Source organism: Nicotiana tabacum, chromosome 10, assembly GCF_000715075.1.
Source record: "Nicotiana tabacum cultivar K326 chromosome 10, ASM71507v2, whole genome shotgun sequence".
Taxonomy (NCBI): Eukaryota; Viridiplantae; Streptophyta; class Magnoliopsida; order Solanales; family Solanaceae; genus Nicotiana; species Nicotiana tabacum.
The window spans coordinates 588,297-616,037 of NC_134089.1; the positions used below are offsets into that span (position 1 = coordinate 588,297).

Genomic DNA, 27,741 nt, shown 5'->3' on the forward strand with positions numbered 1-27,741 from the left:
TAATTGACTATTTTAATTTTTCAAAAATATTTTGAAGAATCGAGGCATACCGAGTTATGTGATCAAGCGTCTCCCCACGTCTACGGATAAACCACGTCAGTTCCCCTGCTAGTCCATAAACTGCACCACCATTTTGATTTCCCACAATTTCTTCCTCTTTTCCTCCAAAACACTCAAACTTGAATTTTCTCACTAATTTTTTTTCTCTTATTCTTCGTTCGACGCTGATGTCGTTGAAGCTCCAGCATCAGTATCCTCCTTGCTCTAGGTAATTTATGCTGTTTGTATCTGCCTCAGTTTTCTATAGCTGTTTATTATTATTATTATCATATCTTAATAATTGAAATACTCGCTGAATCGCATAATTCATGACCGTTTTTTCTGGTAAAAGAGTAATGAGAATTTAGTTGAATTTATAGCTGAAACATGGTATTAATGGCTATTGTAGTGCTTAAACAAATGGAAAAGCTGGAATTGTAAATCAATTTGTAGGATTTTTCTATGCTAAACCTAAATTGTTATGAAGATTGTGGCTACGAAGTGCTCCGTTCAGCCATAAATTCTGCCAGGAATTATGAACCAAAATTCATCAATTTTACTTCCTGTCTTGCTGTACAGTTGGATGTGCAGGGGCGGATGCAGCTTTGTAGTTCACCTGAACCCAATACTAAGTATAAATTTTTGTGTAAAAATTCATTAAAATTGTAATAAATAGAATATATGAACCCATAACTTTAAAAATAAAATGTTAAGAACCTTAAAGCCTGAACCCATAGAGTTTTAATCCTGAATCGCTTCTGGTTGGATGGTGATGAAAACTTACTATTTGTGATGGTGATGCTGTGCTGGAGAAGTTTTTTGAGTCACCTGATATGATAGGGGCTAATTTTTAAGGGCCTTTGTGTGTGAATAGTATGGAAGTGTTTCGTTGTAAAGCAGGCATTTAAGATTGAAAACACTTCCTCTTTCATTTAGTTATAGGAATACTTGGATCTGTTGCTCACTCCAATTATGAGCTAATAACGAGCTTAGGAATAAGCAAAGGTGATTCATAACAGTCTACTAATAAGCACCACATTTCGAATATTAGGGCTTTGGTTCAATGGCAAAGGTAGTACAACGGTGAATATGTGCTTTGCACATGTCACGGGCTTGAATCCTGATCGGTGAACCAAGTTTGTTATTTAAGTGGAGTAGAATAGAGGGCATGATGCATTATCTACCGAGTTTCGAAGTTGGAAACTATGGATTTCTCGGTTATCAAGAAAAAAGAAAGAAAAGAAAGTCAACCAGTAAGCACCACACCATGACATGGATTGTTCTTTACTTCATCCCCAAAACCTTCACATCTGCTATTCCTAATTTGGATCGTGGCTAGTATTTACTAGCTACTTCTGGCACTTCCCTGTATTAATGTTTCTGGAAATAGTAATGTTGAAATAGTGACATCTTGAATGACGGGATTAATGTTGAAGTTTCAGCCATTTATCCAGAATGACATCTTGACTTGTAATGTCCTGACATTGACAAAGAGATCTGATGATTAATACATTGATCTGAAAAGTGAAGATTCATACACTGATCTGAAAGACTGTGTCGTAAATAGATACAGAGGATTACTGATCACTGATTTAGTACATGTTTAGCAGAGAAAGTCCTTGTCTAGTTAATCATTCTTATACTACTTAAATTTGAGTTTCCACAATATCTTAGATCCATTGGATCTTTCAATATTAATTTCTTCTTAAAGTTACATTAACTTTTGGCTGATTGTGCTCTTTTATTTCAGTTCTTTTAGTTCATGGCCTTCAGTTAAAGCAGTGAGAAACTATTATTTCAACAGGAAAGTAGTAGGATTGGATCACCTGATATACAATCAATGCAATACAAGGAGAAGATGCCAAACAAAACTTTATTTGTTACAGGGTGGAAATCGTGATCTTAACCGCACATCACCCGATTCTAGGAAACATAGGATTACTCCTCGAACATCAAGAATACTACACCTATTGCCTTTTGCTTCTGCTGAGGATGGGGTGTCAGTTAATGGCAGTCCCGGACCATCTACTAGCAGTGATATGGAGGAAATGAGACTAAAACTAGATCTATCTATGCAAGGTGAAGAGATCGGTTCTGGACTTGTCCAGTCACTGCATGATGCTGCTAGAGTAATAGAGTTGGGAATTAGACAACAAGGCTCATTATCCAGGGTATCGTGGTTTTCAACTGCCTGGTTGGGCGGTGATAGAACTGCGTGGATCAAGGTGTTATCTTATCAGGTTGGTAACTTTATACTCTTCATTTTTCTACTGCTTGCTCATTTTTTTAGTGTTTAGATGCATAGGGCGCTGTGCAACCAGTACTTGAGGCATTAATATAAATGCACAAGAAGTAAATACTCTCATGTCATTCTTTAGGTTTCGTATGTGTGAAAAATTAAGTAATGATAGTTGTAGATCTATGCAAGTTTGGGTATGCATTTCTAGTTTGCTAAGAATGTTAGAAAAAAGAATTGGCGGTGAATAGTATGCTTGTCGTTTTTAAACCTGTTCTCTTTTTTCTTTTCTTTTTTGAAAGTAAAGAAAGATTCCATTCTACTAACATCTCAATTTGTTCTTTCCCCCTTACAATCTTTTAATAGTGAAGATTCTAATAGACACTTTAAAAATACTTTCCATGGAATTTTGGTTTCTGCGCTGTCGAAAGTTTATAATTCTGTTCATTATCAGTAGTTTTATGTTGAGATTTCATTTTTGCACTGTATGATGTTATTTTCCAATGTGGTTTCATTGTATCCTTTTTTCAGGCATCTGTATATTCTCTACTGCAAGCAGCAAATGAGATTTCATCTCGAGGAGATGAAAGAGATAATGATATCAACATTTTCACGCAGAGAAGGTAATTCATTGTACTTTAATGGAATAGGTAAAAACTCTGTACCAAGAGTGAGAAACATAACCTTCTGCTGTCGCATCTTACTAGTGATATATGGTTGATGATTTTGACTACATATAGGTTATAGGATGTATTTGGTGCATTGGAAAATAGTTTTCTGATTTTTCTGCATTTGGTCACTTTAAATTGTGAAAAATATCTTTTCAAGTTAGGTATTTTCCAACAAAAGGAGGAAAATCACTTCGGTCATGTATGGACGGAAGTCTTTTTCCTTTACAAATATCTCAACTCTCACTTCATATCACTTGTTCCGATCACCATTTATGCATTGTTATCAGCCTTTAATTCTCAAATATATCAATAGAACACTGTCATCATACCCTATTTCTTGTACTATTATCATAAGTCACTTCCTTTTATATCCAACTAAATATTAGAAATGGTCCAGAATAATTTCCTAAGGTATAGCATTTTCTATGGATAATATTTTTGATGAAAAACATTTTCCTTCATAAAAGGCACCCCCATTTTCTTATTTGTTTGCAAGGTAGAAGTATTAATATGCATTGTTGGAACTCTAGACATTGCTAACAGATTTGATTTATAAGAAAGTTAGTATCTATCCTAAAAACATTGTCATACTTTCCCCTTTTAGTTTTCTGAAAATGTTGTTCATTTTCAGTAATTGGAACCCTTTTCATGTCATTTTGGCCAATATTGTCCCTTATCTCTGAGGGTAGGTCTATTTTGGTCCCTCAAATATAGCCCTGAGCATATTTAGTCCCTTAAGTATGCTAAAGTGGAGTACCTTTAGTCTCATTGACACAATGTGTTCAAAAACTAACGATGTTACCCAACTCTGATTAATGAAGCAAATCTTCTGCTCTGAAGCAAAATGTTTCCTCTCCTTTTATTGGATAACGCAAATCATCACTTTAATTCCTCATTTTTAGATAATGTCTTCTAAAATTTTGACCTTGAAAATATCCCCTTCTGTGCCAGTTTTCAATGAGAAAATGACACCGTATAGCCGCTGTAAAAATAATAGTCAAAACAATGTATAAAATTTGTATATTTTTTGTATATATATATATATATATATATATATATATATATATATATATATACAAAAATTATACAAATTTTATATACTTTTTCCGCTACCAGATGTAAATAGTTTCTGGCACGGGCTAAAAATGATAATACAACCTAGTTATTCGTTTGCTTCAATAATATGCCTAGAAGTGATCCTGCCAGCTCTATTTTTTTTCAAATTCTAACTTTTCTTTTTGGAATAATCAACCGAAATTTTTAAATGTATACATATACAAAAAAATGTATAAATTTTATATATTTTTTCGGCTATTATTTTTACAACGGCTATACAATGTCATTTTCTCATTGAAAACTGGCACAGAAAGGGATATTTTCAAGGTCAAAATTTTAGAAGACATTATCTAAAAATGAGGAATTAAAGTGATAATTTGCGTTATCCAATAAAAGAAGAGGAAACATTTTGCTTCAGAGCAGAAGATTTGCTTCATGAATCAGAGTTGGGTAACACCGTTAGTTTTTGAACATATTGTGTCAGTGAGACTAAAGGTGCTCCACTTTAGCATACTTAAGGGACTAAATATGCTCAGGGTTATATTTAAGGGACCAAAATAGACCTACACTCAAAGATAAGGGATAATATTGGTCAAAAACTCGTATTTTGTACATGCTAATACTCTCTCCATTTGTTGGGAGTATGGGGTTTAAGAAAGAAAGAAATACTTTTTGCATATAAGCTAAATATGTGTAACATATCTAGAGTACCATTAAAATCTTGTGGTTTTCAACATGCCCTGTCATTCCTATAAGAGCATGTCATTAAGGATAAAATAGGAATGTTACAGTTAAAAAGTTTCCAAATATAAAAAGAAGCCAAGCTTTTGGAACAGAGCAAACAGATTAGAGTATCATGTAAAATAGAACTGAGTAATATACTACTTCAAAAGCTATTCTTTTTAGAATTTTAATTTTTAATAAAGCAACCTGTAGCTCCATTTTTTTTTTTTTGAAAAAGGTAACAATTATATTCTTTAGCACCCCAAAAACGGGGTTGATATCTAATATTTACAAGTACAGCCCCTGAAAATCTTACAGAGAATCAAAAAGGTCTAGTAGTGATTCTACATCACCTATCAATTGTTCTTTACACAAAAAATGAAAAAGAGAAATACAAGAACTCTTGATTTTCTGTGTTGAACTGCTCTCGCCTTCAAAACATCTTGCATTCCTCTCCTTCCAAACTGTCCACCATATGCAAGCTGGAACAATCTTCCACCATTCCTTGTGACAGGTTCTTCCCCTAATACTGTTCCAGCTGCATATCAGGCCAATGGTGTCTTTGGGCATTACCCAAACAATACCAGCTAGTGCTATAAAGAGCTGCCAAAGTTGTCTAGTAATAACACAATGTAAGAAAAGATGCTCATTGGTTTCATCTTCCTGTTGACATAGAAAGCATGTAGAGTTGGTCTGAATACCTCTTCTTTGGAGAATTTCTAGAGTGAGGCAGGCTTTTCTTACCAATAACCATGAAAAGCAAATAACTTTGAATGGTGCTTTGATCTTCCAAATCTTTTTCCAAGGCCAAGGATAGTTGGGGTGTCCTCTAGATGATAGATAGTTGTATGCTGCATTGACTGTAAATTTAGAGCTGCTGCCTCCTTTCCATGTAAGAGAATCCTTCGCCTCACTTAATCCTGCAAAACCTTCTAGCATTTTGAGAATCTCAGTAGCTCTAGTGACTTCCCAGTCGTTGAGAAGCCTTATGAAAATTAGGTTCCAGCCTTGGGAGCTCCAAGTTTCTTCTACTGTGGCATTAGGTGACGTGGTGAGATTGAATAGATCAGGAAAAAGATCTTTCAATGCTCCATGACCAATCCAATCATCATGCCAGAATGATACCATCCTCCCATTTCCTATCCTAAACCCTGTGTTTGTTGTAAACTCCTCCCATAGATTCCTGATGGCTTTCCAATTGCCAACTCCATAAGGAATTCTCACTGGTTTGGTGCTCCAGTGTCCTGATTGCTCATACCTGCAGTTGACAACTTGTCTCCATAAGGCTTGTTTCTCAGTGTTGAATCTCCACAACCGTTTCATTAAGAGGCTCTTGTTATGCAAACTTAAGTTTCTAATGCCTAGACCGCCAACTCTCTTGCTAGAGATGAGAGTGTTCCAGTTAACAAGATGGGAGCCTTTGGACTCCCTGTTGCCTTCCCAAATAAAGTTCCTTCTCAGCTGGTCAATTCTTCTCCTTACTTTGGCTGGGATAGGAAATAAGGACATGATGTAGGTGGGTAGGGAGTCTAGGACACAACTCACTAAAATGATCCTTCTCCCTAGGGATAAGTATTGTGCTTTCCACCTTGTAAGTCTCTTTTCACATTTATCAAGTACCCCTTCTCATATATCTGCAACTTTGTTCTTGGAACCCAAAGATAATCCCAAATACTTAGTTGGTAAATTTCCTACTTCACAACCCAAAATGCCAGCTAGAATTGGACTGTTTGGAACTGCATTAATAGGCACCAACATGCTCTTTCTCCAGTTAACATGAAAACCTGAGATACTTTCAAAGACTGTGAGAACCAGCCTCAAATGCATTAGCTGGGCAGGTTCGGCATCACAAAGAACCAGAGCAACATCTGCATACAACAAATGCGAAATCTCCATGCTATTAATTCTGTTCTGTACTTCAAATCCCTTCAAGCAACCACTGATAGTAGAGGCTCTCATCATGCTACTCAACCCTTCCATGGCTAAAATAAAGAGGAAAGGAGATAGAGGGTCTCCTTGCCTTAAACCCCTCATTGAAGAGAAGAAGCCTTTAGGAGATCCATTAATCAAGACAGAAAACTTCACTGTACTGATACAAAAAAGGATCTATTTAAGCCATTTATTCCCCAAACCCATAACTTTCAGAATATTGATCAGGTACCTCCAATTAACATGATCAAATGCCTTTTCGATATCTAGTTTGCATAGGATCCCTGGTTTCTTCTCCTTCTGTCTACTATCAACACATTCATTTGCTATGAGGGCAGCATCCATAATCTGTCTTCCCTTGAGAAAAGCCATTTGATGATGCTTGTTCACAATCTTGTCTACCACCTTCTTAAGTCTTTTTGCTAGAGTCTTGGGAATAATCTTGTAGATGCCCCCAATCAGACTGATTGGTCTGAAGTCTCTTAATTCCTTGGCTCCACTCTTCTTGGGTATAAGCGTCACGTAGGTGGCATTTAAACTCTTCTCAAAAATTCCCAGAGAGTGAAAATTGGCCATAGTTTGTAGGATGTCGACCTTCAGAAAATCCCAGCAGGTAATGAAAAACCCCATCGAAAAACCATCAGGACCTGGCGCTTTGTCTATAGCACATAGCTTTAAACTATGGAGAACTTCTTGTTCCTCAAAAGGTCTCTCCAGCCAACTTTGCTCCTCATCTGTAATTGTAGCAAAATTCTGAGAGAGTAAAATTAGGCCTCCATGCTTCTGTCTCAGAGTATAGCTGTTTATAAAAGGAGATGATTTCTCCTTTAATTTCTACTGGATCAGTGACTTCAATCCCATTAATCTCCAACTTGTCTATGGTGTTGAATCTCCTATGTGCATTGGCCATCTTGTGAAAGAATTTTGTGTTCTTATCACCCTGCTTTAACCATAGAATTCTAGATTTTTGCCTCCAGGAGGATTCTTTATATTTGGATATTTCCTGGAGTACTATACTATTTAAATCTGCTCATAAATTCCATGTGTGGTCAGACTATGAGAATGAGGATACTTGAAGAAGCCTTGATTTTGTGACGGGACAGAAGATGTAGTGAAGAATGATTTGAAGAGTACAATAAAACAGAATTTGGGTGGATCAATCTGATTTTTTTTTTAATAAGACCAAAAAAAGAAGATTTTTTTGAAAAAATAAGTGGAGAAGGATAGAGGGGCTAGCCATTTATCTACCGAGTTTCGGACTAGTACAACCTAGATGGAAACTGAATTGAGAATGGCGTTCTAAAGAGTCCTGAAAGAGTAGGCTAAGGCTAAAGAAGCATCATGGAGGGAAAAAATCAAGATGCCTTTAGCATATTGAGAAGACATGATCGTGCATTCATTTCCAGAAAATGGCAAATACAGAGCAAAGATATAGGCATATAGCATCGTTGATAGATCAATAGTGAATGGGAATGATTTGAATACTTTGGCAAGATAAACTATGAAGTTCTCAATTTAGTAACTTCTGGGTTTTCACAGCAGAACAGTGACTGGTTGCAGAAATCCTTTTCTCAGAGCTAAAGGTTGAAAGTATTATGAAAAACTGCTCCCAATAAAGCTTCCACGACTAGGTTAATTTATAGTGACCTTCTTCCAGAATGTTGAGCCACTGTAAGAAGACCTTCTGAGAGCTTTCAATCATTTTTATCAGAGGGGCACTTAACAAGGTGTAATGCTTCTTTTATTGCTTTAATTATAAAGGAAGATGCAGTGAATTTAAAAGATTTCAGACCTATAAAACCTTTTAGGTGTGTAGGTTGAAAGTTGTATTGGCGAGCTAATTTTTGATAGTCAAAACGCGTTTTTGCTTGACTACCTACCTCGCTGTGTCCCGCCTCCCCCCGAATGATTGGTGCGGCAGTTAGGCATCCTTAGACGAAAGAGTGGTCTTTCAGGACACTGATGTTGCTTCCTGTCACGACCCAAACTCAGAAGGCCGTGACTGACACCTAGTGAGCACCTACCCACCAAGTGGACCTGCATTCGTGATAAGTAAGCATGTTCCATGCACAATCACAATTTACTAAGTAAATGTAGTTCATGTCATAGTAGTGGAACAGTACGGATAAATGATCAGCTTCAGCACGAGTCTTGCCAAACTCTTGAATAACTATGCTGTATTTACTAAACCATGTTGGGTAGACTGCTTCAAACAATAATCTGATCGACGTAACCAGCATAGAAGGCCAACAGAATAGTTTGGCCAACATAGTATTTTTTTTTTTGATTGGTATTTTGGCCAACTTAGTATTTCGATGACAATATCTTCTCTTTTCATATGTCGCTGGTGAATGCGAAGTGAGTAGTTTTTCATTAGATGTCTTAGACCAGGTGATAAATAAGATATATGAGGGAAATAATTGAGAATTTGTGACGTGTTAGACAAATATCTGACACCTATATCCTTTATACCTCGTCATATAGTACTATCGTTATATTTCTCAATGTGGTACACTTCTAGCAATTTCACTTCCGATCAACATGGAAGTCTAGTCTATTTCCGATCTATTAATTGTAGGATCTTGATTGCTATTTTGTCGACTTCCATTGATAACGTTGATGGTAGTCATTCCTGCTACTTAAGAACTCAGCTTTTCTCATATCAGTTGACTGGCATCGGCATCTATATCTACGTTGCGCCACACCTTCTTCCAATCTTGACAAATAAATCGTCCTACCGTAGGAGCGGGAATTCCAAATAACCTAATCTGGACATGTTTTAAGTTCCTTCTCCTCAGGATGACAACTGTCTGTTGGTAGCCAGAAGTTCAGTAACAGTCTCTGATTTCCGGTGCCACTTCGTTCAGTCTCCGAGAACGAGGGGATTCTCAGAGAAATTGCTTGTCATTTAGCTCGTACACCTGAATTCTATTTTTGTTTTTTATCTTTCCTGAGTTTGTCCTCATCTCCTTATACTATCCCTTGATCAAGTATTCAAGTTTCATCCTTTGCTATATAGGAGAAGAGAATATTCAGTGCTATGAGTTCTTGTTTTACTTGTTCATTATTTATTATCTAGTATTGACCCTAGGATAAGATGATTGTTGACACTTACCTCCCACAACTATATAAATGAATGCTATGTATTACTGAATTGGGGTTCTGGTATATGTCAGTGAGTGCATTAAGCTGAATTTAGCTACAGCACAATGCATAGTGCTTATATTAAGCTAGATAAAAATGTAGGATGTTCTCCCATTGCTTTTTGGTGTGGAACTGCAGGCTCTTTTAAATTTACTCCGTTCTTTATTTTTTTATTGTGTTGGTTCCTACTCTTCAATTTTTTGGTTTGGTTGATTTGAACGGCTTCATTTCCCTCTCTAGTGCCATTTGATTTGAAACATATTATTCTGATGTGATTTTTGCATCAATGAAGTTTATCGAGGCAATCTGCTCCGTTGGAGAGCGTGATTAGAGATAGTTTATTAGCCAAGCAACCTGAAGCTTATGATTGGTTTTGGTCTGAGCAAATTCCAGCAGTGGTTACCACCTTTGTGAATTATTTTGAGAAGGATCAGCGATTTGCTGCTGCTACTACAGTGTATGTACTGACTGAAAGAACCATGAATACATTGACGGTGCATGCGCATATATATATATATATATATATATATATATATATATATATATATATATATATATATATATATATATATATGCGTGTATTAATTGATGCTTAAATAGGTTCCTCTCTGTTCAGGACCAGAAAGCAAAAATCTTTGTCCCCTGGAAATGCAGGTGCTGTATCACTCCTTATGCTTGCACTCAGTTGCATTGCAGCGGTTATGAAACTTGGTGCTGCAAAACTGTCGTGTACACAATTTTCGTCTGTTATTCCAGACACACTTGGAAGATTGATGAACATGCTTGTCGAATTTATTCCTCTCCGACAGGCTTATCATTCCGTGAAGCCTATTGGTCTGCGTAGAGAATTTCTTGTCCATTTTGGTCCCAGAGCTGCAGCATGTAGAGTACAAAATGATTCAGGAACTGACGAGGTTATATTGTGGGTGAGTCTTGTCCAAAAGCAGCTTCAGCGAGCTATAGATCGAGAGAGAATATGGTCCAGACTCACCACAAGTGAGAGTATCGAGGTTAGAACAAAGCTCTTCTTCTTATGTGACACCTCGCTCGAATTTCTTTCAAAGAGGTGACTCATGGATATTTACCTAAGTTCATTTATAAGTTAGAACAAGCGAAATAGTAAGTTTCCATGCGCTACAAGTTGCTTTTTGTATAGATATACATTCCATCAATTTTAGACTTGGTAGAGAACTTCTATTGTTGTTGTTGTTATTATTTTTAATATTATTATTATTGTTGTTGTTGTTGTTGTTACTACTACTATATATATATATATATATATATATCTTTTTTGCTTGCACTTTTATTTTATTTCGATAATGATGAAGATATGAGTTGAGCTAAATGAAAGGAATGAGGATTCATATTGCCGACCCCAACTTGTTTGGGACTAAGGCGTTGTCGTTGTTGTTGTTGTATACATTCAATTGATTTAGAAGTCTAATGTTACTCACTATAAGTTTTCTTTTGTAGTTAGTACTGTTAAAGAAGGATGTAAATTGATGCTAAAAAAATGGGTTTGGCACATTTTCAGTATGTCAATGTAATTCAATATGTTAGTGTGTCGTCCTTAAACACCACATGCACTGTCATTTCACTTGGTGCTTTCTGAAATGTCCTGAGAAAAGCTTACAGATGCAGAAACATTGTATGTTAACCTTATCTCGGGGAGGTGGCCAAGTGGAGGATTAATCAATATATTGTAGAAGGTATTGAGGCTAATACAAGTCTCAGTTCAAGGATAAATTACCGTGGCATAATAATGCAGTAAAGCTGTATGAGATGTAATAATTTTGCTACACCTTTATGTGAGGTCTTTCCCTTACACATTTCCCACTTGAATATGTCATTTGAACATTGGAGTCGGGTTTTTATATTTATTGCTGATACATCATAGGTTCTGGAAAAAGATCTGGCTATATTTGGTTTCTTTATTGCTTTGGGAAGAAGCACACAGGCTTTTCTTTCTGAAAATGGATTTGGTACTCTTGACGAGCCCGTTGAAGAATTAATTAGGTAATTTATTTTTGTCCTCTTCGTTCATTGATCTTAGACTATACTGATATACGCTCCATTATATCCAACTTTTCCTTTTAAATTCTAAATAGGTATCTAATTGGGGGCAGCGTACTATATTATCCTCAACTTTCATCAATAAGCTCTTATCAACTGTACGTGGAGGTTAGCATTCTTATGAAGAAATTGTCATTAGGACACTTATGTGGCATATAAAGCTGAAATATCCTTACATGATAGGTTGTGTGTGAAGAGCTAGACTGGCTTCCTTTTTATCCAGGCATTACTTCTAATTCCATCCGCACTATTGGGCACAAAAGTAAACAAGAAGGTGCTCCAAATTTGGAAGCTATCTCACTAGTATTAGATGTGTGTTCTTACTGGACCCAGAGTTTCATCAAATACAGTAAATGGCTGGAGAACCCTTCTCATGTCAAGGCAGCAAGATTTCTTTCAACTGGGTAAGGAAGCTGGAAATATTCAATCAATTAAGTGAATATAAAGGAAATTAGTAACAATGTGTTAACATAAATGTTACAGGCATAACAAGCTTAAGAAGTGCAGGGAAGATCTTGGAATTGAGAAGTAAGTTAAAAATGTGCTAATGCTGACTTTCTTCCTCCCCCCCTCTTTTTTTCTCTCCCTTTTTGTGTTCTGACTGTTATTGTTTATATCTACCTATAAAGGCTTGTGCTGTTTCAATTTACAGATTTAGACTGATGACTGATCTATACTTGATCCTAGTCATTATTGAACTAATTATATCTCTCAGGAAACATACACAAACTTTGAATCATTGACATGTATTGTACTTGGTCCACCTCATTGAAGATGTAAAATAATGAATAGGAGTGTTCCTCTCTAACAACTTAGGGGTTGTTTGGTTTGAAGACAAGTTATGCTGGGATTAGTTATACTGGGATTAGTTATGCTGAGATTAGTTATCCTGGTATTATTTCTTATTGACTATTTGGTATGTTGTATTAATCCTGGGATTGTCAGTTTTACTGCTTTATCCGGGATAACTTATTCTGGGATTACTATTCCGCCCTCTGGCAGGTATAAGTTATCCCGGTACTATTTTTTATCCTGGGATAACTTATCCTAGAATTAGTAACCAAACAAGGGATAAGACGTGTTGAGTTATCCCACATTGGAGGGATATGAGGTCCTTGGTTTCCTTATATGGTTTTGGGCAATTCTCACCTCATAAGCTAGCTTTTGGGGTTGAGTTAGGCCCAAGGTCCATTTATCATGGTATCAAAGCCAGGCCCATCCCAATTATTGTTATCGATGTTGGGCCCCCATTTATATTGTCCACGCTCCAGTTTGCATGCTTGGGCGTGAGGGTGGGGGGTGTTGAGTTATCCGGGATTTAAGGTCCTTGGTCTCCTTATATGGTGTTGGGAAATCCTCACCTCATAAGCTAGCTTTTGGGGTTGAGTTAGGCCCAAGGTCCATTTATCAAGACGGTACTAAATTTTTATCCCAGAATTATTTTTACTTACCATCATACCAAACGACCCCTTAATCTTTTAGATGAATCGGTATACACCTTTTAACTTGGTATCAGAGCATTCTAGGATTTGAACCCAGTCTCTTAGGTTAGTACCCAATTCATTGACCACTAAGCCACACTGTTGGGTACCATATGAGTGAATTATATTATTTTATTTATTTGAATCTATGTTTTATCCTAGTAAATTTCAAAATGTCCGGAGTAAGCCTGGCTTATTTAACGTCCATAGTTTTTTTTTGTTCATAGTTATTGTTTATTTTCTTGTTGTGATAGTCATTTCATTCTGATAATTAATGGCATTTTGGTCAAATGCTATGGCAATACAAACTCAGTCACATGTGATATGGAAATCATGTTGATAACAATGCTAAAAAACATGGACAGGACTCGCACTGGAGCTTATTCACAGATCAAGAAAGAAACAGATTCCTTTGATAAGGTATTACCTCTTATAAATGAAGCATTTTCTGTTGCATTTATCCTCATGCGATGTGATAATATTTAAGAGTGCCTCTCTAATTCCTTGGACGTGGAGGTGGATAAAGAGTCTTCAAGTCTATTCCTTCAAAAGCTCTTTTATTTCTCTCCTCCGCAGAATCAACATGATGGCTAAAGGGCAACATCCCATAACCTGCATATTCTCTTCCTTCGTCTGAAGGCCCAGCTATGTAGCGTATCCTTCATTGGACATGACATTGTCTGTTGCACACCGAACCAGTTGAAGACTTCCCATAACAATCGTGTAGCCATCTGACAACGCAATAAGAGGTGATCAAAGTCTCTGCCTGAATGTTTGCACCTAAAGCACCAGCAATGTAATCCTACTCTTTATTAAACTCTCAGCTTTCTAAGTTTCCCCCCTCGCTGCCAACCAAGCGAAGAAGCATATCATTTTTGGTGCCCTAGAAATCCAAACTGAAATATACAGGAAGCTCGACTCCTCCCTCACCAGAAGCTTGTGGTATTATGAGTTTATTGAGAACACTCCACTCCTCACCCATGGGGGATGGGGGTGACATTTAGTTTGTAGAGTATACCTCAGGTCCCAGGGATCTCCATGTTCTTGCGTCCCTCTGGATTTGTTGCGCCATCATCTCTTTCTGTTTTAGAAATATATTGGGGAAAGCAATCCTTAACATGCTCTCAACACACCCCTTTAACTTTCATTTCTAGACCTTCTACAAGCCTAGGTAACATTTGTTAGCTAAATATCATTTTTTTCCATAGACCAACATGTGGAACTATTTGATGTCAAATGGCAGTGACTCGAATTTAGGATCTCTGTCTTCTTTGATACTTTTAATGTGCTCCCTCTCAATCGAAAAAGTTCAAGCCTTAAAAAAGGGAGCATTATTATTTATTTACATATGTCCACAACATTTTCCCAAAAAGCAAACTGAAAGAAAAAAGAAACTTAATAGAACACAAAAGGAATGTGCAACCTCTGATTATTCAAAATTAGTATTACTCTTGATTAGGAGGATAAAGTAGTTGAGGATTTCATTGGTACCTTTTACTTGTTGGGTTTGGATAATTTTCTTTGGATAGAAGACACATACCTTTATATGTGAAAGAGAAGGAAGGGAGCGAGACCTTGCTCTTCAATTGGTTTCCCCAGGCTTTATTATTCAAATGAAGTTTTTTTGGCTCTAACTTTCTTTAGTTGGTTCGTTCTCCCTGTGTTATCTTGCAACCAAACCAAAGTAATCGTGCAGCTCATTTCATTTCCTTTTTCTTTTTATTTTTTAAACAAAGTGTAAAAGGCAATCAGCTTCTTTCATTATTTATATTTTTGTATCAATTCCTATTTCTGGCATAAAATCTGACTTATAAAAGTGCTTCACCTTGATTCCAATGGCACATTGTAAGGTGCCTCTTTCCTCTGTCTTAAGGATTAAATTATGGATCTGAAGATACAGTTTTTGGCATTTCATTTTAGGCACTGGAGAGTGTCGAAGAGGCTTTGGTAAGGCTAGAGGTATTGCTTCAGGAGCTGCATATGTCAAGCACTAGTTCACAGAAGGAGCACTTGAAAGCTGCCTGTTCTGACCTTGAACGGATACGAAGACTTAAAAAAGAGGCTGAATTTCTTGAAGTTTCGTTTAGGACGAAGGCAGCTTTCTTACAGCAGGTATCTTTTGCTGTTCATTTCAAAAAGAAGAAAGTCTTATCAAGTTTTTGCCATCTCAGATTTGTCCTGCTCAGTCCTGACATTTTGATAAAATTGCATCAATTCTCTTAGATTCAACCATTGGATATCTTATATTGGTGTTGCGCTGGAGGATTTGGGGGGGGGGGGGGGGTACGTTTTCCATCTTTTTTACTTTCCCTTTTTATGGACGTGGGACAGGGATTACAGCTGGGTATTTTTAGTTCCTTTCCCATACAATTCTTCCTTTTCCTCCTTTTTTTGTTTTTAAAATTTTTTAGTTCTTCCTTTAATGAATAGTTGTTGCTGGGGAAGAATGAGATGAAGACTTAAACTGAAAAGAAAAGAAAATTCTTTTCTGTTGATTTTTATGTTGGTTATTTTTGGCAGAACATATAGACAGCTCTGTGAAGTATGAACTTGTAAAAACTCTTATTTAGTAGTCATTTGTTTTTATTAAGTTTAAAACATTTGAATCTGATAGCACATCTGAATATTAAGACGTGAATTACGATTAAGAGTCTGTGAATCTGAATGCACATATTTAAGATGTATTAAGATCTGAATACTACATAATTAACACTGTTTGTTTTCTCAACATCTGAATGTATAAAACTTGTCTTTATTTAAAAATTAATAAATATAATATTCAAATACAATACTAGGTAATTTAATACTATATCAACAAAATATTTTAAAAAAAATTATACTATGGTTGGTGGTGGTGATGGCTAGTTGTGGTTGTGGTTGGTGGTAGTGCTGGCTGATGGTGGTGGTTGTGGGTAGTAGCTAGTGGTGATGGTGGATGGCAATCGTGGTTAACAATGGTGGTTGAAGGTGCTAGCTGATAATTATGGTGGATGAATAAGTGATAGTTAATGGCGGTAGTGACTGATAGCGGTGGTTGACAATATATAATGGTGTTGATGGTGGTGATTGTCAATAGTGATTGGTGACTATTATAATAATGATGATTGATGCGATTATTGTAAAGGAGAAGCCTAGATGCCCCGGTTAGGAGGTGCGAGCGGTTGACCTTGACGGTTATGAGAAGAGGTAGATGGCGACCTAAGAAGTATTGGGGAGAGGTGATCAGGCAGGACATGGCATGACTCCAACTGGCCCTTGATAGAAAGATGTGGAGGGCAAGCATTAAGGTTGAAGGTTAGTAGGTAGTTGAGCGTTTTTCTACTCCGTTCTGTGTGTAAGGCTATTCGGTCAGTGTCGTGTTTTAGTATGCTAGTGGTACATGTTGTGCTCGTACTATTTTCCTAGGACCTTGTCACTGCACCGATTATTGATATTGCTTTTCCAGGTATTTTTTGATTCTTAGCTCGCTGGTACTATCTTTCTAGTTATGTTGTTACTATTCTATTGTCGCTTTTCATCTTCTTGTGCCGAGGGTCTATCGGAAACAGTCTTTCTACCCCCAGGGTAGGGGTAAGGTCTGCGTACGCACTACCCTTCCCAGACCCTACTTGTGGGATTATACTGGGTTGTTATTGTTGTTGATGATGTGATTATTGTAAAGGTGGCTAGTGGTGGCGATGGCTCACTATGGTTATTGGCGGCGGTAATGGTTGTGGCTGAGGATGGTGGTGGTGAGTGGTAGGTAGTGAAAGTTGATAATGGTGGGTGGGAGAGGCGGTTAGCGGTGAAAGTGGATGGAGTAGTGGTGAAATGTCAATCTTTGCATAATTCTTTGAATGAGTAGCATCTTTTTTTGAGGAGGACTTTGAATGAGTAGCATCTTAATGATATTAAGACTTTGTCATAGGTCGTAATCATTAAAACCCATTAAGTAGTTGTAAAATAAGAAAAACAAATGCACTTAATGACTGAAATATTAAGACTCAAACCTTCATTAAGTGCAAACAAATGAGGCCTTAGACACCTTAACTACAGTTCCGACCTATTGAACACCTTATGCTGTCGAAATTGTGTCTATTGAACACGGCTCAGTGACATGGCAGATCGTGCGTCTACCGCCCGGACTTGAGCGTGTTTTGCTGGTAATATTAACTTCTGACCAACTCTTCATCCAGATTCCAGCCATCATTTTTTCCAACATGATACTGCCAATGCAGTGCTGGTTCTAGTTGTCATTTTTGGTTTCTCAGCAGAAATAAGAATGAAGATAGAAATCCTTATGATAATCAAATTACTTCCTCCATAAACAGAAATCATGAAGTTCAGAAAGTGGACCCATCAACACCAGATAGTCGATGGTTTAACTCTGAATGAAATACCAAATATAAATCCATCAACTCCCTAGACTTGGTTCGACAATGTAGACTGGAATTCCTATAGCAATCAGAGCAACACTGGTGGGGGTGGTTTTAGGAGGACTTTAGTTCATATCCTGATCTGTCTGAAACTGCTGGCCGGAATTTTTACCATTTTTGTGAAAATATATTCTGCCGTGGGAAAAGCAAAAGGGAAAAATGGGGGAACTGGGGAGACTTTTGGGGTGTGAAAGAGATTAAGAGTCTGGAAAGATTCTTTCAACAGAATCGGATAAATGAACTTTCACCGGGATTCTTCTTTTCCAGTTCCTGGTACCCTTTTTTTTCCTTTTACTTTGTTTGTTTTCTTCTTGCTGACGTGTCTTTTCTTCATTGGTCTTATTTGCCACGTCAGCAGCGAGTAACATTTATGCCCTTTAGTTTATTTGGAACTGCCAAATATGAGGCCAATAGGCACATTTCGGCAACATAAGGTGTTCAATAGGTCAGTCCTTTAGTTAAGGTGTCTAAATGAAAATTTACCATCTATGTATTCTGTCATTTTTTCCCCCTTGTATCAGTTTTTGCATACACTTTTCTTTGGAGATACATAATGGGTAGATGAGAAATATATTTGGTGTTATATTTCTGATAGAAAGGTACAGCTTTTATAGTAAAAGAAGCATGAATGCCTTCTTGTCCACTCTAAATATACCTAGCTCATTCGACGGGGGTCGGCACCTCAAGAAGGCCAACATCATTACTTACAAATTAGCTTTGAGAGCCCTTGGCTTGGCATGGCAAGTCAATCCTTTTCATTAGCAAACCTTGACATTATTGCAAAGACACCAGAAGATAAGAGAGCATACAATTGAGTAGCTGCCCACAAAAGGTGAACATGTAGTCACCAAATTGTCTTTCCGACTAAATACTTTAAGTAATATATGAAGTTTCAGATCTTTGGAAAGCTTTTGTTAGCTGCTGCTATTTGAACTTTGAAGTACTCATTGAGTTTAACATAATTGTTGTTAAGTTCCAACCTTGTTATTTTGACCAATAAAGACATTCTTTACTGCATAATAGGGATAAGAAAACCAAATTTATGCCTTGTGGAGCACAAAATGGCGAATTCTTTCCATGGTAATCCATATAATCATCTTCAAGTTGCTCGTCTTGCATGTATAAGGCAGTTAAACCAACCTTTGCATCATTTAGAGTTTTTTGGCCAAATAATGTGCCGTAGTGAACAAAACTCTGCATTCTCTTTATTTAAAAAAACAAAAAATTGTTTTTCTGAACTGGGATTAGTTCTTGTTTCTTGTTTGGGTATATGTATGATTAGGAGGATGGTGCTACTATGTCTACACCATCAAGCAGTGATGAGCAGAAGTTCTCTAGACGCAAGGACAGCAATGATGGTCATAATAGGAGTGGGAACAACAGGTAACCGGCAACTCTTTGCTTATTTTGGGCTGTGAAGAGTAAAGGCCAAGCATGCCCCTTAGTACCAATGTTATGTATCATTGAACTGTTCTGCTAATTTCCACACGCATACACCCACACATATATAATTTTGTTATTGTGGATTCTTGTTGCTAGGATACAGGGATTATGGAGCTTCATAGGACGTCGGCCTAGCAAATCATTAGACCAGACATCATCAACTGCTAATGATATTGTATACCTTTGAACTGACTCTATGCTTACCATTTATTGCAAAGGGGATTGGTTAGATTTTTTTAAATGATTTATTCTTCTTTTGTAAAAGTAAAAGACGTACCTGCTTTGAAAACAAAATAAAAAAGGGACGTACCTGCTTCCTTTTTTCTCTTCTCTAATTTCTCTGCCACTGCACGTTCTTTGCATAAAATGTTTCTTATATGCGTAAGTTCTTCCTGCAATTTTTTGTTGTGTGTGTGTGTGTGTGTGTGTGTGAGAGAGAGAGAGAGAGAGAGAGAGAGATTTTAGTCCTTTCCTTTGCTCAGTCCGTAAGAGAACCGAATTTGTACTTTTTCTTAAATATACCTTTTTCAATAACTTTACACCTTGAATTCATACTTTGGAGAGCGAGAATATTTAGTACCTATCTTTGCTCTATTTATTGAACAACCAAGCTTGAGCTTATTCTAAAGTAATACCATTCATTGATTATCTGTGTTACTTTTACACTTTGATTTCATACTATGAAGTGGTATCTCCTCCCCCTTTGCACACAACTTCGAATCTTTGAGATGGGTCAAAAACTATTATTACTTCTGCTATTACTCTAGCTTTTGCTCTAGATTGCTAAAGAGGTGGAAAAAGTTATGGAAAGCAGATGGAGGATCAGATACATCACAACACCTTTCGGATGTGGCTTATGGAGGAGTATTATGAAGGGATGGGAAGAATTCAATGGAAATATTTCTTTTAGGTTTGGGGATCGAAGCAGGATTAGTTTTTGGGCGCATAAGTGGTGTGGGGAGAACGAGTTGAGGGAAGCCTTCCCTAACATACATAGAGGGATGGCAGTCCAACAAATTTGTAGATCTCATGAGGGGCTAGTTCATTGGGATTTGAGATTCAGGAGGAACCTATAAGATTAGGAGTTTTGAGAATATCACAACTTGGTTGAGATATTGTATGGGTTGGATACATCGACCAATATTGCGGATGTATCGAGATGGCGAGAGGGTAGAGATAGATTATTCATCGTCAAATCTTATTATAAGAGGCTGTTAGGGAGAGAGGAATGTATCTTCCCTCATTGCTCTATTTGGATTCCTAGAGCATCGAGGAAGTGTTTCTTTGTGTAGTTGGCGGTGAGGGGAGTGATTTTGGCAGTAGAAAATTTGAAGAGGCGGATGGCCTATGTTAGTTGGTGTTTCATGTGCAAACGCTCATGTGAAGATGTAGACCATCTCCTATTGCATTGTCAAGTGGCAAATCGTTTGTGGAGGGTGGTCCTTAATTTGTTTGGATACAATGGGTGATGCCGGGCAACGAGGCGTTGCATAGTTGGGCCCCTTAACGATACTGTGGGTTATTTGGAAAGAAAGATATAGGAGGGCTTTTGAAGGGGTAGAACAAGATTTGTAAAGATGCAAAGTAGTTTTTTGTTCCTAGTTTCTTTTTGGTCTACTCATGATGTCCCTATTTGTATAGAGGATTAGGTTTGTTTTGTTGAGAACCATATTTTGGTGTAGGTTCTCTTCCTTTTGTTATACGACTTGTATACGGGGTTTTCCCCAATTGTTAATAAAATTATTTATCTTATCCCAAAAAAAAAAAAAAAACTTACTTTGAACTCTCAAATAATGCAAAGTTAAGGTATGCATCCAAGGGTATGATCTAGCAATCAATTAAGTGGGTGCAAACTTTGGAGACCTGGGGGTTAAATCCTAGCAGAGAAAAAAATTACTAGGTGATTTCTTTCCATCTATGTAAGCCTTGATGGACAGAGTGACCGGGCACCTATGCTTGTGGGAGGTAGTGGTTGTAATAATTGAGGTGCGTGCAAGTTGACTGGGACACCACTTTATAAAGACAAATAATGCAAAGTTAAGATATGTGCTCAAATGCTTGTTAACCATTAGTGATAGATTAGCTCATTAGTCATGGCCAGTTCTGCCTTTTGGTTATATATTACATGTCTTGTTTCAGTAGTTTGAGAAGCTGTAATTGCTTGTTTTTGGTTTCTGTTTGGTGAACAAATTATGCAGGGAGGCAAACTTGGTTTAGTGCATGAATGGGTGGGTTAGAACCTCAGTCTGTGTAAAAGATATAGCGTATTGCTCAAACTATTGACTAGGCAAATATTTTCGCAATTGGAAACTTTCACGTAACTCATCCTTACGATTTCTCATTCGAGAAATTGAAGCACGGATCACCAAGAACCATTGTAATTTTATAGAAAGCAAGTAATAACATAGTTTAGTCAAGAGTTGTCAAACAAGTAGCAAACATTGCTTTTTTATGATTCTGTTCTCCTCCTGAGACTAGTTGCACATTTATGCAATTGCTTCTGTGCCATTGTTACAATGCTTTTTCCTTCTTAGACTGGTTACACATTTATGGAATTCTTCTATAAGTCAAATTTCTGTAAACAAATATGCTTTCTTCTTCCAAGTCACTGAGAATCATTCTTTAAGTGCAGGGTGATGATGGCTCTGAACAGCCATTAGAGAGTACAGGCGTTGTGGATTCAAAGTCAAATGAAGTTCGAAGGTTTGAACTACTAAGGAGTGAGCTAATGGAACTCGAGAAGCGGGTTCAAAGAAGTGCTGATCAATATGAATATGATGAGGTATTTTCTAACTGCTGTAGACGGCCTTTTTATTTCTGCTTTCTTTTTGTCTCTTTCATATTGTGAAGTTTGTTAATGTCTATTGGGGCTCCACTCTTTTATCTTCAGCTTAAACTTGTAGGCTAGTATCATGACAGCTGACTGATTGATGATGATACATTCCTATTCCTGTTAATTGACGTATATCTGTCCACTTCATTCTTCATGTTGAAAATGGCTTATCTTGCTTGTGAAAGCAGTAAAATATTTTCATGATAAAATGGGGTTTTTGGTCTTTATTCTTTATTTTTCTGTCTGTTTGTAACTTCTGCTTTGACGATACGTGAATGGTGGAAAAATTCTGATCATCTTATTTAGTGCTAAATAGTATGATGGCCTATTTCGCCAGGCATGGACCTTTTGTCAATATCAATTCCCATAAAGGAGATAAATAAACTCTTATGCAAGAGGTTCAACTTCCAATTCTTTTATAATTTGGAGAATACTTCCATGCTAGATGCGTATAAGATGTAGGTGGAGTTTGGCACTATCTATTTTATGCTTTATGTAAAATCTTATAGTTTTGTGCTCATCTTTTATTAAAGTTCCACACTCGTCAAGTGTATTGGTTGCACTTTCCTTATGTAGTCTTGGACATTTCTCACCTCATGAGTTAGGTTCCGGGTTGAGCTAGTCTCTGTGTTCATTTTTTATATGGTTTCAAAGCCAAGCCCATCACTGATTTTCTGCTACTCAATGTTGGACTATCCATTTTATTTTACTCCACGCAACAGTTATCCAGCCTTGGACGTGGAAGGAGGGGGGGTATTCCTGTTTATCGACTTCTAGCCATGTGGGAAAGAAAGAAACGTCTATACTCAGCTACAAAATTTATTTTGTACACGGAGGAAGGTTCTGTTTTTCTCTTAATGGGAGTTTTTGGTGTTGCTTTATATGGTTCTAATGAACCAACATTAAATTTTTAAACATCGGTTAATCAGTCATATCCTGTGGTTTTAGAAATAATATTCTTTATTGGATTTTTTATTCCTGTCAAATTGCTGATTATTCCCCTACACACATGGCTACCATATACCCATGGAGAAGCACATTACATCACTTGTATGCTTTTGTTAGAGTCCCACATTACTCAAGTATATGAACCGTAGTTTCCTACTTTCCTTATATGGTTTTGGCTAGCTTTTGGGGTTGAGTTAAGCCCAGAGTCATTTGCTTAACATCTTTTAGTTGTGTCTGTAAGACAGTTTTGTGATGTTAATATATACAAATATCTGATCTGTGCAGTTCTTTTTGTCATTTAAAAGGATGTCAACCAAAATTTGAAATACGAGTCAGGATGGTTATCCATTATCTAACAATAATCTGAATATTCCTACTGATTAATAAAAGATATTAACAGTTGAAAGATATTGGCTGCATACACATGCGGCCCCTTAAACTTGTTCGGATTTTTCATTTAGACTCCTGAACTAAGGGTTGTACCTATTGAACACTTGAACTCGAGCCAAACTGTGTCTATTAAGCACGAACTGCTGACATGGCATGGTGTGTGTTTCACACTCAAAGTTGCGCGGGTGAATAGATCAGAATTTGACACAAATCAGAACTCACTTCCCCAATTACAACTCCATCTTCCTAAGTCATACCACTGCACCATCACCGAAATCTTATTTCAGCCGTCAACTTCGCCGCACCATGACCCAATATCACCCTGTCAGCTTCAAATGACCCTCAATGTAGAGGAAAAGTATTATCAGAACTGAGAATCTGAAAAAGGAGAGACAAAAAAAGAGAGGAAGAAAATAGAAAAAGGTTTTGGCCGGAAATTGATCGGAATTCAATCAACATACAAGAACATCAACAATATGACCATAACAAAAATTTAACTAAAAGAGGAAGATATTAGGATTTCTTGTATTTTGCTACTTTTCTGGCTAAGACCAGACTTTCACCCCTCCCTCCAAGACCATCAAACAATGTCATCATTGCCAAGATCTTCATCTTTTCTGTGTTACCTATTAAAACAAAAGTACAGTCTCTTCCAACAACGGTAAGTGCTGCAACTGTAAGTGCAGCAACAGTAAGTGCCGGCTTACACTCGGTTCCTCCGTCTCCGTCAAAACGTCCACTGGTTCTTGTCGGTTCCTCCATCTCCAGCCTTCTCCGCCAATCAGATTTTTCAGAATCCCTCCTAAATTCAGCCCCTGCCGCTGGTCTTCTTTTCTCTGTGTTAGCCAAAAAAAAGAACTAAAGAAGAATTGATGTCATCCACCATTACCGCCATCACCGCAGCTTTCCACCACCACCACAAAATTGTCATTATCCACCACCTTCGGAAACCCACAAAATCGTGCCCACCTCTGAGTACCCACGCGCCATCAAACACAATTAAAGAATCAAGAAAATCCTGAAGTTCTCTCTTCGAGAAAGAGATTTGTCCGGTTAGTTGAGAAGGGGAGGAGTGAGAACAGAAGGGGGAATGGGATGGAAGGAACTGTTGTCAGGTCCTTGTTTTCCAAACATGTCTATTTCTCATTGGTTACATTTTCCAGGTCAAACGTATGTGGCTCACGCGTTTAGAGGTTTTGGCTTACTGTAAAATGTGTTCAATAGACACATTTTTAACATACGTCAAGTGTTCAATAGGTACAACTTTTAGTTCAAGTGCCTAAATGAAAAATCCGGACAAGTTTATGGGGCCGCATACGTGTTCAGCCAAGGATATTTGTGGTTTTTGAAGGACCTCTTGAAGATGTAAATTGTATATGTATAATCGCTCCTCTAAAGTTTGAAACTTTATGACAAAACAAAGCAAAAATAAACTCTTTTTTTTTTTGGAGAATGTCAACAATATTATATAACATCAGCACAAATAAGGTGCTGGAAATCATATGTACATTACATAATAAAAAAGTAGGTCCTTGTTCTTCTTACAGGGCTTCTACGATATCTAGCAGCATATCAACATCTTCTACCAATTCTTCTTTACACCAAAAATGAACAAAAGTAGACATTTCATTTTTATTTTTGCACGTTGCTGGATCTTTCTTCAAAGTATCTTATGTTTCTTTCCCTCCACCATATGCAGCAGGAATGCTGTTCCACCATTTTCTCTGCCTAACTGGACCTCCAACATTGTTCCAACAATCTAACATATCTCCGGTAGACTTGGGCATAATTTGAACAAAAAATTGTCATAGCAGATCAGTGACTGTACAGTGTAAAAAGAGATGATTAGTTCTCTCTGCTTCCTTATCAAAAATAACATCTTGAGCAGTTCATTCCCCTTCTCAACATGCATCAAGTAATCTTGAGTTAGGCATGCTTCCTTTGCAACTAATCAAGAGTCTGGACAAGATCTGTCCATATTGCATTATAGACAGATTTATTGAAGTTTTTCTTTGCGCGAAGTCTGGAGATAGTTATGCAAGACGTCAGGTGTTTGACCGACAGCCTTCCATCTGTCCCCTTCATTCCCTTTCTTGACCTCTTCTTGAACTTGTGGACAAGAAAAATCAGATGCAGGGGTCCTCTTATCTAACTTAGTTATAGATACTGCTTCTAGCACCTCCAGCTCGCAGTCTAGGCCATTCATGACCCAGCTTCATTTATCTTAAGTTCATTTTCAATATATTGCCATTTTTCCAGACAGTGATGTTTCTGAGCTTCATGGTCTGTTTATATATCCCTGAAAATTTATCAGATTGTTGTCGATGCATTCTACTCTAGGAGGAAATTCAGAAGGCAGACTGCACTTCCACATATGCTGCAGGAGCTGAAAGTATTCAATTGGTTCCTCAGAAGAAAAAGGAGAGTGTTATCGAGAAGTCATTAGACAAGCTGAAAGAAACAAGCACGGTATTATGCTCTGGATCTATTTTCTGCTGTTTCACTTGGTGCTTCATATGTCATCTGAATAGAAACCTAATGTGGTTTTCCTTTGCTATGTGACCTCATTTTCGTTGAATTACCTTTGAGAAAATTCCATGGGAATGGGATAGATCTATGGCACATTTAATTAGCCTTTAACTCCACCAATTGTCTAAAGAAAGAAAACTTCCACGAATTGGGCCTTAGTGGTCGCATTCGGTTCGGGATACTCCACTGGTCTTAGTACCATTATATAATTGTTTACTTTTTTATTAACTATTCTTCTTCTTTTTGCTAGTGCTATTTATTAATGTCTATACTCGTTTTCTTCTTTCTTTTTCATAATACTTTTGTGTGTTTCAATTGTCTGCCTCCATATGGTCCACCTTCCTGTGTCTTTTTGTTTACTTGGAGGTAAAAGAGTTCTCATAAGCATTCAAAGTATAGTTTAGAACTTAGAGCGTATGCATACACATGTTTTTCATGTTTAACTATTCTGTTAGGAAACCATGACTTCAGCACATTATCTTCTGGAACAGTTAAATAGTAAGAATTCGTAGTTGTCTATTAAGTGACTATCAGATAGAGTAATAAGCATTTTCCATGTCCAGGATGTTTGGCAAGGAACTCAGCTTCTTGCTATTGATGTTGCTGCTGCTTTAGTGCTACTTCGGAGGTCCTTAGTAGGGGATGAGTTGACAGAAAAAGAGAAGCAAGCATTGCGGAGAACTTTAACTGACTTGGCATCAGTGGTACCAATTGGATTTCTTATGCTTCTCCCTGTAAGTAGTTCTATTCCATTGCTCCTTATCAGGCAAAATTTTTAAAGCACTGGCTGATTAGGCAACAGTAGTTCATGTTCCAATAAAGATTGAAATTCTGCTTATTTTTTTCTTCCTATTTCTCAAGTTATTTCACTGTCATGCATGTCCAAGATCTGTATGTGAAATAAGGAGGATATTAGTATTTGAAACTGAAGACAGGACCTTTAACTGGCATTAAGTACCCGTTGATTATTCCTAGTGCCATGGTTTTCGAGCTTGGGTAATGCATTACTAAGTGTAGTGATGCTATTAAGAACGATAATTGCATAGTTGTTGATGCTCTACTGATCTAGTTCTGAGGTCATTTTCTGTATTATGTCTGTCAGCTGAGTTGCAATTAGAAAAATAGTCCACTTGAACAAGCGCTCTCTCTCTCTCTTGCTACATGATTGCAGCACTTCACGTCTTTACTACTCGTGGAGCTTGATCTAGTGCAAGCTGACATGGGGTAATTTTTCTTGCAGGTTACAGCAGTTGGGCACGCTGCTATGCTGGCTGCAATTCAGAGATATGTGCCATCTCTGGTGTGTATTTGATCATGAATTTCCTGTCAATTTGATTGAGCCTATCTGCTGTGTTAACTGGTTGATTTCTCTTCTTGGCAGATACCTTCTACATACGGACCAGAGAGATTGGACCTCCTAAGGCAGCTTGAGAAAGTCAAGGAAATGGAAACTGAGGTGAATCCAACTGAAAAGACTGATGAATAGCCCAGATCAAAGCATATGAAAACAGAATCATTTTGTGCTACCATCAAATTCATTTCGACTTGGTTCTAAATCCATTCAACAGTAGATGGGCGTAAAGAAGTTCATTCCAAGTGTCTGGCACTCCCGGTAGGCACCAGTGGCTGCAGTCTTGTGGTGCACCCGCCGGGGTGCCGGGTTCACGATGTTCTGAGGGGTGACCATCTTTCCTGAACTCACTTAGATATGTAATGTTTAGGAAAGTTATATTTCTTCTTGCACTTTCCATTTGCTTGACTACCTCAGAAATGAATATATTGTTGATTGGCTCTCTCTCGAGCTTGGTATAGTCCGTTTCTGGTGCTATAT

At 37.4% G+C, this 27,741-nt stretch overlaps 1 protein-coding gene across 3 annotated transcripts; it reads left to right on the forward strand.

The window, feature by feature from the left end:
• Positions 1-5: 5 nt before the first annotated feature.
• Positions 6-27,738, forward strand: LOC107772817 (uncharacterized). Of its 3 annotated transcripts, none has more exons than XR_012695310.1 (18): positions 6-268; positions 1,790-2,279; positions 2,807-2,898; positions 10,091-10,255; positions 10,415-10,808; positions 11,696-11,814; positions 11,907-11,979; positions 12,055-12,275; positions 12,355-12,399; positions 13,718-13,772; positions 15,273-15,464; positions 19,050-19,150; positions 19,307-19,385; positions 21,843-21,992; positions 25,696-25,850; positions 26,474-26,644; positions 27,151-27,210; positions 27,292-27,738. XR_012695310.1 is itself a non-coding variant. In XM_075222428.1 (18 exons), exons 1-18 carry the CDS (start codon positions 228-230, stop codon positions 27,394-27,396), a joined length of 2,682 nt encoding a protein of 893 aa, XP_075078529.1. In that variant the 5' UTR covers positions 6-227; the 3' UTR covers positions 27,397-27,738. The 3 variants fall into 3 exon arrangements, 2 of the variants coding, with proteins under 2 accessions (XP_075078529.1, XP_075078530.1); XM_075222428.1 differs by having other exon boundaries at positions 25,722-25,850; XM_075222429.1 differs by having other exon boundaries at positions 26-268; positions 1,844-2,279; positions 25,722-25,850.
• The last annotated feature ends 3 nt before the right edge of the window (positions 27,739-27,741 follow it).